The following is a 16419-nucleotide window of genomic DNA, read 5'->3' as shown; positions in this document are numbered from 1 at the left end:
TAATATAAATCGAGGATGCGTAACAGATAATCAGGATATTACGTTAACAGGAAAATCAGCATATCCGTTTCAGGCTATTGGGTGTTAAGTGACAGGTATTTTAAGTAGTATTTAGTACTACACCCTATCATTTTGTGTAGATTGCGACTTGATTTAACACATAAGCAGATATTATATTGCACTTAGTTCTTAGGAAATAAATAATCGTGTTCTTTATATGACAAAACAGACTGGACCAAAACAGATAGACGTTGTACTGAATCTAATTCTAAATTTAAACAATTCTCGAATGCACTTGAACAATAATAATCATCAAAATCGGTTCTGGACTTATATATTATAATATATATTTATAGTACAGAATTAATATTTGACAGTAAAACATTATATTATATGCATTTTATCGTACTGGCCACATTGACATCAGTAATTTAATTTATGACAGCTATTTAATCGTGCGTTTGTTTTTCGAATTCATTTCATTCACGTTTTAATTTTTTCTTTGCGTCACTCAATTTATAAAATGGAAAACCTGAAATTAAAAATTTGCTGTGCTTTGTTTGGTGGTGTTGTCGTAGAAGAAAATACACTGCGCTTTTAGTTCCAACTATTATACCTCGGTTCTTACTAATAGCATTTCATTTTAAAATAAATATATGTAAAATTAGCATTCAGTTGTATACGGAATTGCGATGATTGCGGATGTTGACGGCCCTGCACTGAGTAACAATCTTATTTAAAAGAAATAACATCATTTTTAATAAATTATGTTTGGTTCCTACAAAATCCACTGTCCAATAATAATGAAAACGATGAAAATAAGAAATACTTTTTTAACTTACAAAAACCTTCACTACTATTTTACTGGTATTAGTCCTATTTTAGTGTAAGAACATTGTATAATATATATAATTCGTTCACATATAAAATCGCCCTATTTTCTGATGATTGATCGACTCAGTCTAGACCCAGAGACCAGTTTGTTTTTAAAGCGTTTGATAAAAAAAAACAAAAAAAATTTAATGTATGACTCGAAACTTGACCTTTTAATTCAATTAAATTGATACATAAAAATAGAACAAATTACCTGTTAGACATTTTTTTGTAGAACCAAGTTCACTGGGTAAGAACACGTACGGACGTCAATGTCGATTTGTTTTATTACTAAAGTTGGTAAGGGCAATAAGACATAGACGATAATTTTAATATCTTGTTACACAATTAACGATATAAAAAGTTTTATTTACTTTAACATGCATTAATACAAAGACATTAAATTTGTATGTTATAAATACAGCACGTTTTGGTAAAATTGAATTATATTATAATGTGCACTTTGACAAAATATAAAGTTTTCTCATCTCTATTGTTTATTATAATATATCTGTGTCCAGTGAAATTTATTCACGTATGGTTCTTTCGAGAAGATAGAAACTGGAGTAAAAAAAATTATACGCAATTCATGTCAACTTAAATTAGGCGTAAAATTTAGTATACATAAAAAAACAAAATTGAATCGAAACTAATTCCATTTTCAAAATAGTGTTATAAACGGACCTCGGACGCGCAATTAATTAAAAAAAAAACACAAAATATGCAATTCCATATTTAAAAATACTCTTACGATTTTAAAACGCACCTTGCCGTTATCAAGGTCGCGTTTCATAACATGATTATGGTGTATGTCAAAACGATTGAAATTACATGCAATTTACTGGAATGCCTTTGTATTCTCAAGAGGGGCGAGGGTCAACCCAACATCATGTAGACTTTCGCCGTCAGTTTCCTAACAGAACACGCACGTTATACACGCGTAGGCTATTATTTTGGTAACCCATACACAGACATATTTTGTTTTTTTTATTTTGGATGGTTTAAAATTGCAATAAATGTGAATTAAAAATGGTGACTAACGCTCAGTGGTTGTTGGTGATTGGAATAACCGCATTGCAATTTTCTGGTAAGTCATTTGGGACTGTAATTAAAATCCAGTTTATTTAAATATTATAATATATATCAAGGTTGAAATTTAATTTGCTTCCGTGAATTTGTTGCTTAAATTTGTACTGCTTATTTCTAGAAAATTATGGTTTTTGTACCTAAAAAATAAAACGTTCATACAGAAAAAAACTCAATCTGTATTGACGTATACGTGATTTCCGCATATAAAACTTCCTGGGAATTTTATACTGAAACATTAAAAAATATATTGTTTATTCGATATTTTTAGGCTTACTTGTTACAAATTTGCACTAATTAATCAACGCATCGTCATGGTTCAAATCAGCTGATGCGTTGCATCGCCTGCGCATAAAATAGAGTAGTCAGCTATAGAGATTTAGATTACAGTTTTTTTAATGGCAAATGTCAATGATCTGTAACTATCATTTTAGAACAATCTATTTTATAATTTCAAGTTATATACTGTTTGAACATTTAAGTAAGTAAGTAATGTAAGGTTATTAATGAATGATTTAGAATTTTTTTATTATTATTATTTACTTTTGCCAAAGTGTCCGGGGACTTTTTATATCTCGCAAAATTATACATTTAATTGCTTCCAATACGCTATTTCACAAATGACGTACTTTGCGTCGGAATGATTTAGTATTCTATATATTACACTTAGTAGTAGTAGTATATAAGTCAATATAAATATTTATAATAATAATGTATTTCTATACAATTTTTTTTAATGTATTTGGCCATCCGCAGACTTAGGACTATATTACCTTGCAGAATCTACTAAAATAATAATTAACAAAATTAGTATATTCTGACCAGATATTTTCTTAATTTAAAAAATTCATAATTTAAAAAAAATACACTGTAATATTGTTTGTGGAATATAGGCCATAGACAAACGCCGCCTCTTAGTTAAAGTAGTCTGTGGCTGCGCTACTTCCGAACGTGGTTACGTTATCGTCGACCAACATTCTCGTTGTGTAATCGCTCTCACGCCGAGACATATCCTTATACTTTCGATTTTAACACAAGTTCATAAAGATGCAGTTGCATCTTTGGCCTTTTTAGTGAATGTGCTACATTTGACATGTTTACCATTCGTGATCAATAAATGGCTTGAATTATTATGAGTTGCGCCACAAACCATCAATATTAATGAAAATATCACATTTCAATTGGTGTTCTTTATATTTCTGGTAACTGGGATAGTACTGCATAAATAATACCACTTCGATGTAATTTCTATCCACTATATCAAAAGTACTATTATATCTTTTGCTCTTTAGAAAATTAAACCACACAAGTGGGCGTGCGATATCGCTGTTATTGCTGTTAGGCCAAGGGCGTTTTATGGGGGCCTATGATCTTGGGGTAAGATTAAGAAACGAACTTGCGCTGAGTACTACTCCCGTATGTTACAAATATATTGCATTGCAGTCATTAATGCAAATTCATATTCGCAGAACGCGCGATATAGACTGGGATTTTCGGTAAATTTGTCAGCTTCAAAAATAAAAAAAATCGGTTTTTATTTTTTTAAGGGTTCCAAAGCGTCTCCTTAATATTACTTGTAAGTTACAAATATATTTTAGTAAGTAATTAGAAGCTTAAACAAAATGTAGGCATATATCGCAGACTTGAAGCCAAAACGACATCTTTAATTTTTACCACACTTATAAATTGTGGTTGACATTTTATACGTTTGACGTGGTGATTATCATTCTATATAATAACATAATATGTAAGTTTCAATTAGATTTAATTACTCTTCCATGTCAATTTAGTTTATAGTTAAACCAGCGTCGCAACTACTACACCTACAGTTTATAATTAAAGCCAATTGTTAACCGGTCAAAGTGTTTTATTGAAACATATACAACAACCTCCACCGAACTTAACTCGTGATTCGACTTCACCGCTTATTACAAACGTCTAAGCTCTAAATAATGAGTAGACCAACCCATATATATGGGTAACGATGAACTATCAATCGTAGAAAATCATCACAGTTAGTACCAACCTAAACTCAGTGAAATTGGTGGTGTCACCCCATGGAAAGTAAAAAGCAATAAATTTTATATGATAAAGGACATGGATCACTTAAAAGATCGCTAGTAAGAGACGGGGAATCAGGCAGGATTTTGCAGGATTCCCCGAATTTTACATAGAGCTGAGCTTGTGCTAGTGGAGGAATCCCTGAAAGAAAAGAAATTTTTATTTTAGCGATTTTTTTTTGTTTGTACATTTTTCTTAAAGTTGCGAGAGTTGCCCCCCTTTGCTAGCCACTGCCTAAACTATAATAGGCAATATCTGTCTCATTGATCTTGTAATTTGCAAGTTCAAATCGGGCATAGGTTCGAACTTACGACCGTCTCGGTTGCAGGATACTAAATGTAAACAAGTCTTGGAGTTAATGTATGTCTTTAAGTTATCGGATGGTGTGTTTTGCAACGTTGTCAATCTATCAGTTTCGTAAAATGCATAAGTTAAATAAAAAAAACATGTCAAGGCAAATTAACATGGCGTGAATTATAAATTGCGATTTACGTATTTTTGATATATGAAGTTTATATTAATAATCAAGTAAACCTAATACAAATAAAATAAATCAGCGAAAAACTTAATTAGGTCTGTGATTCAGATTTCTGTTTATTGGTGAATCTAATAGGCAAGTAGGTGATCAGTTTTTATTGTATTTGTGTGTTTCTAGATGTTAATTTTCATTGTGATGTCCACCACTGAAGTATTTCCGAACCAATTCGACTTAGGGTCCTTCAAGAAAATAGCGTACCAATTCTTGAAAGGCTGGCAACGCACTCGCGAGCCCTCTGGCATTAAGAGTGTCCATGGGCGGAGGTATCACTTAACATCAGGTGAGCCTCCTGCCTCTTTGCCCTCTGTTCTATAAAAAAAACCTATGACAAAAGTAGATTATGTTATACTCGTGATTGTGATGTTACTCTTTGTCTTAAAAACGTTCTAAACAGTTCAAACTTTAATTGCTTCTATGTTTGACGTGTACTAAATCTATTTACATGTTGTACTATATCTACTTCCTGGTGTATTATCATTTATTAATTAAAGTAGCCTCAGTTGGAATTTGTAATAGTTACAGACGTGAAGGATAAATTGAGTAACAAAATATGTTTAGTTAAAAATAAATTCCGTAAGATAAGGTCATAACATTGACACGAGGTTTATTTTAAATAATTATATGCAACAGAGTTTGCCAAAGATTTATACTTTTAACCTTCTACTGGTGTTATAGCAAATTATAGATAATTATAACTCCCCGTAAGCATTTTATTCGCTCTTTACCTATTTTTTGATATAAATATTCTTGAACTATAATTATTACAAAGATTTATTAAGGACACAGAAATCCATAGAACAAGGCAAAAAGAAGAAGGCTTTAAACTTCTTAACAGCTGGTCTTGCGTTGTTTTGGCGTAGTAAGCTCTGTCAGAAAATCATTCCACTTTTTTTCTCGACTCGGACCATGGCTTCTGTCGTCGTGAGAAAACGACATCGTTAGCGTTTCTTCCCTTTTTAAAGGCAAGTTCATAGTTCTGTCATCATTCATAGCGCTGAAGCAACCTTGAAGCGCTGAACAAGAACTCATTAAATCTCTCATTAAAGCAGCATTGCTGTCAGTATCGTCATTGAAAGTTTACTAAAATTTAAAAACTTAATTGACCATTTGCGTTTGTAAACTTACTCAAACTCAAACCCAAAATAGCTTTATTCATATAGGTAACCAGATACACTTATGAACATCAACAGAAAAGATGTTACATTGATTCTAAATTTACATTTACTTTCGCAAGTCGAGGACGTAGAGCGGGCAAGAACAACTGGCAAGAAACTCTCTGCCTCTCTTTTTATTCACCAAATTAGATCATATCATTTTTTTAAATATTTGAACAGTAGCAAATATTAATCCCAACGATAAGTATCATTTAAATAATCGTCAAATTTATAAAAAGCTTAATTGATAAATTTACGTTTAATAAAAGTTTAGAATATATTCAGTGATATTCTCTATTCCTTAGTCAATAAAAGTCCTATAATTTTACTCATATTTTAACTGTTTGTTCTGAAAAGTGATAGTTACTTAAGATTAGGAAAAGGCTCATTAATTGGCTCTTCAGCATATCAAAAATCCCTTTAGAAAATTGCAGTCGCTATTTCTAAAGCGCTGTGGCCTGTGGCATGAGGCCCTATTCCGTTGAATTGGTAATTGGGTAAAAGCCGTGGTAGGATTAAAAATTGCAACCAGTTCTCATTTAGCATAATTAATCGTTAGTTTAATGATATATGTAATTAAGAGAAATTCTTATTAAATACTATTATAGTTACTTTTGCAACTACGCTCATTATCTTATGTAGTAATTTCATTAGATATATGGACACTCGGATTTGCAAAAGGCTCGCTAGTGCGTTGCCGGCCTCGAAGAGTTGGTACGCTCTTTTGAAGAACGGGCAACTGGTTGCATAAAGTTGTAATTCGGATGGTATTTTGAATTGTGTCTTGACTTCCGATGATGAAACTCATTTTAATATATTTCAGCTGCATCATCGTACTTGATAAGTTTAAATTAAAATTACTAAAATAATCTTCTCAGCCCCAAAGGGAAAGCGTAGAAAATTTAAAATACCTTGCCATTATGCAAATAAAGACTATTTGAAAAATAAATTATGAAATAAAATAATTTTATTCCTAAAAGTGGAAAGTGTTTCTATTAGCAGGTGAAAGTGGCATTGCCTTGCGGAGGAAAATCCCGGCCAAAACACTAGAGCCCTTTGGACAAAGAAAATTGTATTTACCCGAGGTCTTTATACATTGGTCCTGCTTTGTATTAAATGTTACATAATTTCTGTCTTGTCACGTCTAATATTGTTATCATAAATGCTGATACGTAATAGGGCAATTGAATTTTGAAACGACTACTTAGGCGCAATTATCATATTTAGATTCCCAGTTTTACTCTCTCATAAGTTAGCATGCTCTAAGCGAAATCAAAAATATCAGGCAGTCTGGTTACAAACTAATTTGAGCCTTTGTACCCAATTTAAATTAACATCTTAGTGTGGTACATCAAATTTACTGTGTATCAAAGTCGAGTTATTAGGAGTGACAGAACAGGTGCGCAGGCAGAGAGCAAATCACAAATGTGTGCTTCCGCGAATCGAAAAATAGTACACAAATGTTTACTTCCGGGAATCGAAAAATAGTATGTACCAGAGATAACTTATGGTATTCCCTTCATTAATATATGGGACAGACACATTTCAGCGTAAGTTCCTTTTATTATTTTAAAGGCCTATCAACATTTATTACCTAAAAATGAACCTAGGACGTTGTAAACCATGCCGAAATGGTAATAGTTCTTAATAAAGTGTTTGTTTTTACCAATGTATCAGTGTGCCGAGCGTTGGCAATCTTTATCAATAAAAAAAAAAAAAAGTGAGACCTACTTTCAAGAGCATATTTTTATTTTTTATAGAACGGGGGGCAAACGGGCAGGAGACTCGCCTGATGTTAAGTAATACCGCCGCCCATGGACACTCAATGCCAGATTGCTCGCGAGTGCGTTGCCGGCCTTTTAAGAATTGGTTAAAATATATTTAAACCGTTTTATTAATCACAATAATTAATTTAAATATTATATTAAAAAAGCAATAAACATTCACAAAACATTTTATAGTAATAAGTTACGACACAGATATGCTAAATATGTACCAAGTTACACAGATCACTCTGGACCTTGCACATTTTGTAATAAAAACCAGTTTTTAAACAACCTATCGAACGTCCTACTTAAAAACCCTCCTTAACTGAATATTAATTTTAAGTCAACCATATTTTATGCACAGATTATAATTTATAACACCTACATAATTAAAAAAAATAAAAAACTAAACGGCATTTATTATGTTCGTTCATAATTCAAAGTTTATTAAATTATTTGTCTATGGCATAGACCACATAGACCGCATAGACAACAGTACCTAGTTACCAGTCACCGCTGTCGTGACATTGAAACTAAATAATCATGACCAAGAACTTTATTACAAATTTTTAGAGTAATATTAATATTTTTTAACGATACACTTTTATAAAATCCTAATTTAATTATATAAATTCAAGTTAAGTTACATGTACACCCGGGTTAACTTTAATTTGTTAAACCTTTCAATAATATTGTATCATCAAATCTATCCTCACCGTTTTAAGAACGCGACATTGGCGGAATTGTGATTTACATAGAAGTCGCCAATAAAATAAAAAAAAATGAAATAAAGTGAATATGTCGACCCGAACTGTCAATTTCATACAAATTTCGTTTTCGACTTTCAACATTAGTTAAGGCATCTTGACTAATAAGCCCTTTGGGTTTCTTTAAATATTTTTTTTTTGTGAACAAATTCATATATTTAAATATTATACTTGTTGTCAGCCAAATTGTTCGAAGTAAAAAATTACCTTAGCTGAAGAGCAAAAAATTCTAAATGGCAGTTGATTTTTGTTTATCTGCGTTATTTGACCTTAAATATTTAAATGTAGCATAAATATATAAAATTATTATTTAAATGTAATAGTTTAAGCAGTTAATGTATTTATTTCAGTTACAAATTTCTAGTTAATTACGCAGTTTGTCTCGCTTTAGTGTCTGTTAAAAATACGGGAATCAAAAAAAATCCAGTTTAATCAATTTTAAAATTTATAATATCAAATATTTGTAACTAAAATAAATAATTGTAATGATAAATGGATTTTTTTATTAATAATATATTATAACAAATATGTCACTTCACGGGAAATATCTTTTACAGTATCGAAAACTCAGCGGGAGAACCTTATAGGCGACGAACGTGAGAAGCCTCAAACCGCTCGCGATGTCTTCAATACAACTTCCTGTATTCCTCCTCCGTATAGATGTCCCCACCCGAGAATGCAGTTTTTCTTATATACAAGGTATTTCAATTTAGCGTATGGTTTCGTCACTCAACCTCAGTTTTGCGATAAACTGTATATAATGTTTGGGAAGATAGTTGTAACAGTGATCATAATTTGTTTGTAATTTAATAAATAATAGTTAATTCAACGCATTAAGACTGATTTATCTATGGACGTGATACAACGTTCGTTTGATAATTAATTGTATTTTCTAATTTGACAAAAGCATTTACAAGTAGCTGGGCCTGGCGTCACCCGTGTTAATTAGATCGTTGCGTTGTTTCCTTCCTGAATCGACTATACAACTCAAGTACCATAAGTACCATAGACAAAAATGTATAAGTATTGCACTCACCAGGTGCCCCGAAGTACTTATAATACTATCACCTTCGAGTATATAGCACAGTGTACGATTTTAAAAAGCCATAAAAGTATGTCTTACGTGTTACCTATAAAATAATGTCTTTATCCTCAGTTCAGGATCACACATAATCAATTTTTTGTTGTACATAAACTTGTATATCAAGCTGGCGCAGCGACCTAAAACCGTAGAGTAAATGCTACCTTTTATATGTAATAGGAGGCAATCGGGCAGGAAATTTAACTGATGTTAAGTGATACCGCCACTCATGGACATTCACACTGCCATATGGCTTTCAAGTGCGTTGCCGGTCTTTTAAGAATCTGTACGTTTTTTTCTTAAAGAATATAGTGGTGGTGCGCAGCAAAAACTGCCTTATAAAACGCTCAGTTGTGGAACGGACGACGTTGAGGTGATACGGATAGTATTTTGTACACTGCCTTGTTGAAATATTCAACAATAATGATAAGCAAGTCAACATTTTTGTCACCCACCCCCATATCACACAATATCACATGAAATATACATCGAATATATCATTAAAACAGTTAATATTTCTACGCTAAGAACTTTAATACCTACGTATAGTGATTAAATATTTCGATACTACTCGTATTTTCAGAACAACTCAGGAAAAAGGTGAACTGATCAACACTCTCGATAACGACTCGCTAAAATATTCTAAATTCAATCCTAAGCACCCGACAAAAATTGTAGTCCATGGATTTGGTGGAGGCAGGAATCTATCACCGAGCACTGATATGAGAAACGCATATTTCAAAAGAGGGAATTATAATATATTTATTGTCGACTACGGGTCCTTGGTTAAGGAGCCTTGTCTTAGTCAGGTGCGTACATAAAACCAACAGCTATATTATTTTAATATTTCCATACATATAAATTAACTATTTTAATTAAGTAGTATTGTATGTATAATTATGACTATGCACATTTTTTATTATTCCTTACATACTTATTTTATTATTTTTCATGAATAGGAAGACTGGATCCGTCCAAAGAGTTTAACATGACTTTGGCAATCTATTAAAAGCTAATGTTTATGCGTCTTAAAACATTAGCTCAGTTTTGCAAGCAACTGAATCTGTATCTGAATACAAATATAAGACCCTTACCGCCTTGGATTACGTATATCCCACAATCTGGTGGGATATATGTAATATTTGAATAATAATAACAATGTGGCACATCCCGACATTTTTGTAACGTAATTAAATTATAATTCTAATTGCATCTTTACTGTTTTACTCAATTTAAGCAATTAGATATTTTGTTAAAGTCTGCTAAAAACTGTTTCAGTATCTATGGATAATCTATAAATAATCTAGTCTATGGACCACGAATATATTATTTTTATTCATGAAAGTGTCGCGTTCATTTATTTAGATTTTTGTAGATAAGAATCATTATTTTTGAACTAGAAACCTTCATTTAATACCATACTAAGACTTTAGAGGTAGGGAGTTGACTCTTGAGCGAGGACAGAGATATAATAAATAATAATTTATATTGAATGAGTTTCCTCCGCTCCATTTATGCTAGCCGATGTCACGGTCATATTATCGTTTATTTCACAGTTATTAATTTTACAACTTAATTAGGTGTTACTAATTATTTTATTCGGATTGACATTAAGTGGTAATTAATTTTATTGTTATCCATGCTTAATTTTAAAAATAAGCCTATCATTAAACTTAAATAAATAAAATAATAAATAAAATTAAACAAATTTTAATATCAAAAATTTAAAGCCGCGAATTCTTAATGTTTTTTGTTTATTGTGCGTGTAACCAACACGACAATGAATAGAATAAAACAGCTATTTAATAAACAATAGCTATTCGAAACTTATACATATTACATGTAGTCATTGTTTACTATAAAAGCAAATATTTAGTAATTTTATTTGGTAATTCACCATCTACAGACACAATATTTCAGCAATGTCATGATTAAAAAATGTAGTAGTTGGAACTACTAATTTGATGTAATTGATTTTAAAATATAATAATAAAATCTTTCTAGTTAGAATGGGCTCCACGGTTTGCAAGTCTCTGCATTGCACAGTTAGTAGAATATGTGCAGTACCACCCAAGTAAAGGAATTCCTCCAGAGAAAATACATACTATTGGATACAGTGTTGGTGCCCATATTCTAGGCCTTGTAGCTAACCACATTACAGAAGGAAAACTAGGAAGGATTACAGGTATATATAATATTTGTTTTGTTAATAATATTAAACTGATTATTTGCGATATGCAACATATCTAAATAACAGTTATTAAGTAAGTAACAACATATTAGAACACTGTTAGTTTATATCAATGCCTAGCTATAGTTTACTAAACTATTTAAAAATCCTTAGTTTTTTCAAATGTCTTATAAATTCCTAATAATCAATTTCCAGGTTTAGACCCAACAATATTTTTCTACATGGGAAATAATCGTTCGCGAGATTTAGATTATACTGACGCTGAATTTGTGGATATTTTTCACACTGGTGCAGGCATTCTTGGTCAATGGGGTCCGAATGGACATGCCGACTTCTATGTCAACGGAGGGTCCAGCCAACCTGGCTGTGCTCATGATACTATTTTTCGTATGTATTATTATTTGTTTATCCTATTCGTATTTACACTTAAGAAAATTTTTTCGGTTCAACACACTGAAAAATCTAAGAATATCCAAGAATAATATAATAATATTATACATCGAATTAAAACCATCGTCGAAAAGTTACCAACAATATCAGGGATAAAGAGAAATAACTATATTATAACTGAAAAAATAAGAGATATGATAAATGAATATGCCGCGCCTGGCCCGCGACAGACGCGAGTGGAACCGGAAGGAGGAGGCCTATGTCCAACGGTGGACAAACCAAAACTTAACTGAATGACGTTTTATCATCCCTAAATTTTATAGTTTTTTTGGAAATAAAGGCTTTTATTATTATTACTATTATTCGTATTTAGTATCTCAGTTATCTATGTATCTTAAGTCTGCATAAGATTTATAAACAAAATTTAGCACTAAGATTCGCATATTATGTCAAAATTTTATCTGATTTTGTCACACGGGAGTTCATGCTAAGTATTTCTAAGCCAATTTAACTTGGCGGAAATTACTCTTCTCAAAGTGTAACTATATATTTATAATGCATGACGTTATAGTTTAGCGCCATCTCGTGGTAATATTTAGAAACGATTTAGAAATCGGAAGCAAGAACGAGATAATTTTCTCTATTTTTTTTATAGATGGTGTTATATGTAAAAAATATATGCATGTCATAGCTACGAAACTACCTCTTAAACAAATATTTAATATAGACAAATCACATATAAAAAAAAATATATAAAAACGTTAAATACAAAATACCATTATATTGTATTAAAATGCATGCGCCAATTTGGGCGCTGTCACAGGGAATATGCCATAGATGGCGCACGTCGCCTAATATTAGCTCAAAGACTTGACGCATTCTTTAAATAATAAGCCAAACTTATTATAATTTATATTATTTTTACTAAATAAATGTAACATATTTTAATAATTTCAGAAACCCTATCTTGTGACCATACTAAAGTAACGCCGTACTTCATAGAGTCAATCAACAGCCGTACTGGTTTCTGGGCTGGACCATGTCCCAGTCTTTTTTCCTACCTCATAGGCTGGTGCGAGCCCAAAGACACTGAGTATGTACTGATGGGTGAACATGTTACGCATAAGTAAGTTCATTACAGTATTAAAAGATCGATAATTACGGGTGTATATCGAAGACCGACTCTTAACCTTACCAGAACTAGTATTTTCTCAAGATATTTCAATTTTTGTTTTTGACATTGACATACAATGACATTATTATTAAGAAACGATTTAGGTAATTTTTAATTGGAAACGAAGATCAGTATTTGATTCCTATATATTATAGTTATAGTTATTTCTGCATCGGTTTCATAAAACTTTTTTATAAATCTGCCTCTACTTCTATGCCTAATCCGAATAAATTTGACGACAGGAATAAAAGTTATATTTTTTTGGTTACTAATTCCGATTCGTGCATTCACGATCTCGTCTTAAGCGATGTCAGATATGTGAAACTTTATATGGAAAAAATGGATCTAGACTTAAAATCCATAATGCGGACTCTACGCTTGCCATGACGATCACCAATTCATTTAATTATGCTTTCAAAATGGTAACGAAACATAATTGCAATAACGAAATAACCCGTTACAGACCGAATTATATCAATTAATTAATGATAAAAACAAATCAGAGATACTATAATGATTGGTCTTATTATTTTTTAATAATTATTAATTAATGTTTAAAAGTATGATCAGTATAGGCTTGGTCTCTCTTGCCTATTAACAGATACCGAAATTCAAATTTCAGTAGCCTAGGGCTTCTGGCCCATCCGTGGCCTAGTGGTCGTTAAAACCACTTGTATATTTGAAATGTTTCCAGAGCACGCGGTGTGTACTACGTCACGACGAATGCAAAGCCACCTTATGCCAGAGGATTCCCCGGAAAAGGCCGAAGAGTCAGATCCTTAATACCATATAGATAACTGTGATACTAATGTTAACTTAACTTGCCTCTAACTCAGAGTTACCTTTTGTACCTACCTCAAAATTGTTACAAAGTGTGCTTCGGTGTAAATTTTATATGTGGTAAATTACTGTCTGTAAAATACTATTTTGTTATTAGTGCCATCTCGTAATAGTTCGGTAAACGTTGCAGAAGTCGCAAGCCTGAACGAAACCCAGAAGTTTCTTTTTGTACTTAATAGATGGCGTTGAATTAAAAACAAGAATATGTATGCTTGGCTTCCATTTTTGTTTCTCAGTTGTACGTCTTAACAGTTTTATATAATCACATAAAATTTATTAAAATTTTATCTAACAATTTACGCAATGCAATAATAGTAGTAGTTAGTTTTATATGAAGAAAAAAATGTATACATTCGTGAATAATTTAAATGATGGGTAGGAATTAATAAAAATATTTTCTCTCCACACTGACGAGTATTATTTGATTCGTTTCATATAGTTTAGTTTTAGTATGTTTTTGTCAAACATTATAAACAGGATTGGATAATTAAATTGTTTCCACAAAGTTTTTAAAGCACTTTTTGCCACACACTAAGACGTAGAACCAGCTGTCCACGTAAGTTTTACGGAACCGAAAAAGTAAAAGAACGTTCCAATTCTGTCAATGTGTCCATGGGCGGCGGAATTACTCAACATCATAATCACCTGCCCATTTGGGCTTTTTCTATTAAACAGAATACGTCAAATTACTTATACTATTTATAAAAACTAATTCAGTAATTTTACTCTTTTAACTACAGTACTCTTTCGTCTCTGGTTTGGTTTACTCTGTAATGAGCACAGATAGTTTTACTTTAGTTAAAACGGTGATCTAATTTATTTTATGTCTAAGGTTTCGGTCAAAAGTACACTGAAACATAATTAAACGTTAGCATTTGAAGGATTGGTCAAATCATGAAGTTATCAATTCTTCAATAAGTCTACGAAATATAGTTAACTGATTTTAATAATCATTAATATTTTTCATATATATTTATGTTCTTTTTACCCATCTTCAAAAACTTGTCGTTTTGTTCTTCACGACATGCAAAATAATTCCTTAAAGCGAATTAATAAGCTATAATTTTATTTACCTCTTAATTCATGAAAATTAAATGTGAATAATTGCATTATTTTCGTATTCTTATCTAGTTATCTTTTGTCTCTTTCTAATATTATAATGCTATTATGAAAAGACAGTTTATAATTAATTTGTTAAACTTGACTTTATTCTGTACTCTAAGTGGGCTCAAGATATATATAAGGTGAACCGTAATTATAATTATTGTACAGAAATTATTTTTAAGTAATAAAAATAGCATATGAAAGAATATTGTGTTTTATTTTTATGTTAAAGATTTCAAAAAAATACAGCCAGCGTCGGTACTCTGTAACTTTCAATGGCGAAAGAGAGGGTCCTCGACCTCCTAGGCCGCATTTATTGTTTTGTAATGGAATCTTTGTTTTCCTAAAGAGCCTTTACAGCTCTACCATATAAACAATATATGGTAGATAATATGGCGCTTTTTTATAAATTCGTAACCTAGATGGCGTTTTAAATTACATGTAAATGTACCTGTCTTAATATAACCTTGGCATCGCGGGGAACCGAATCTTATTGAGGATCTATGTCGCGATCTCTTGGAAGTGACTGTTTTTTCAGTTTCCTTTATAGGTAAGAAGTTCTAACAGATACATCGATTGTTAAGTCTTACTGCCTTCCTGGCTTCCTTCTCTAAGCAGGTATTATTAATGAAAAAAAATAAAGCATCCGGAGTATGGAACTTCCTAAGAGAAGAGGGTAGCAAATCGAGTAATAAAACAATAGTCAATTTCCAAACATATATTCAGGAAGATAATGTTACCATTTCTCACCAAAACGAACTACTGAAATATGCTAACTAAATTTATTGAGATCAAATATCACAGAATATTGATGAACAAAATCTACAACTATATGACAAGAATCTTAAAACCTAACAAAAACTTTGAATCGTCTATAAAATATATTGATTCTAACACATTAAGTCGTAATAACGTTAACTTAAAGCGGCAGATATTACAAAAAGCCGTTATATAATAACTAATTCATGAGGTTTTTTACATACTTAAATTATATAATAAATTAAATTATTATTAATAGTACTTAAACTTATTTCTGATTCTTTCTTCCTTTGTCAGTGAAAATACTAAGCGTAGACTACGAATTCAGGTTTTCATTTTCATGTTAAGATAATATATAAGTTATTGCAAACTAATATATTATCTTAACATGAAAAGCACGAAAGCTTATACGTATAGATAATTATTAAGTTCATCTGCCATTTATATCTAAAAATTTGCCTACGCTGAGTACATGTTTATGTGAAGATATATATAAGTTTGAAATACATTTATCGTAATAGTTATTAATATTATACATATATAATAGTTAACATTTGTACTTTTACGTTGTATTAAATTAAGTTTAAGCAAACCTAAAATAGACATTACAAAGAAAAACTATATATTATAAATCT

The 16419-nt window shown here is 31.2% G+C and overlaps 1 protein-coding gene across 1 annotated transcript; it reads left to right on the top strand.

Moving 5' to 3' along the window:
• The first annotated feature begins 1784 nt into the window (after nucleotides 1-1784).
• On the top strand, nucleotides 1785-14354 carry LOC110996032 (phospholipase A1 member A). The gene is made up of 7 exons (XM_022263516.2): nucleotides 1785-1960; nucleotides 8803-8944; nucleotides 9910-10135; nucleotides 11331-11511; nucleotides 11713-11904; nucleotides 12865-13033; nucleotides 13776-14354. Exons 1-7 carry the CDS (start codon nucleotides 1903-1905, stop codon nucleotides 13876-13878), a joined length of 1071 nt encoding a protein of 356 aa, XP_022119208.1. The 5' UTR covers nucleotides 1785-1902; the 3' UTR covers nucleotides 13879-14354.
• Nucleotides 14355-16419: the final 2065 nt, after the last annotated feature.

This window comes from Pieris rapae, chromosome 20 (genome assembly GCF_905147795.1).
Source record: "Pieris rapae chromosome 20, ilPieRapa1.1, whole genome shotgun sequence".
NCBI lineage: Eukaryota > Metazoa > Arthropoda > Insecta > Lepidoptera > Pieridae > Pieris > Pieris rapae.
This window is presented reverse-complemented; position numbering and strand designations above follow the sequence as displayed.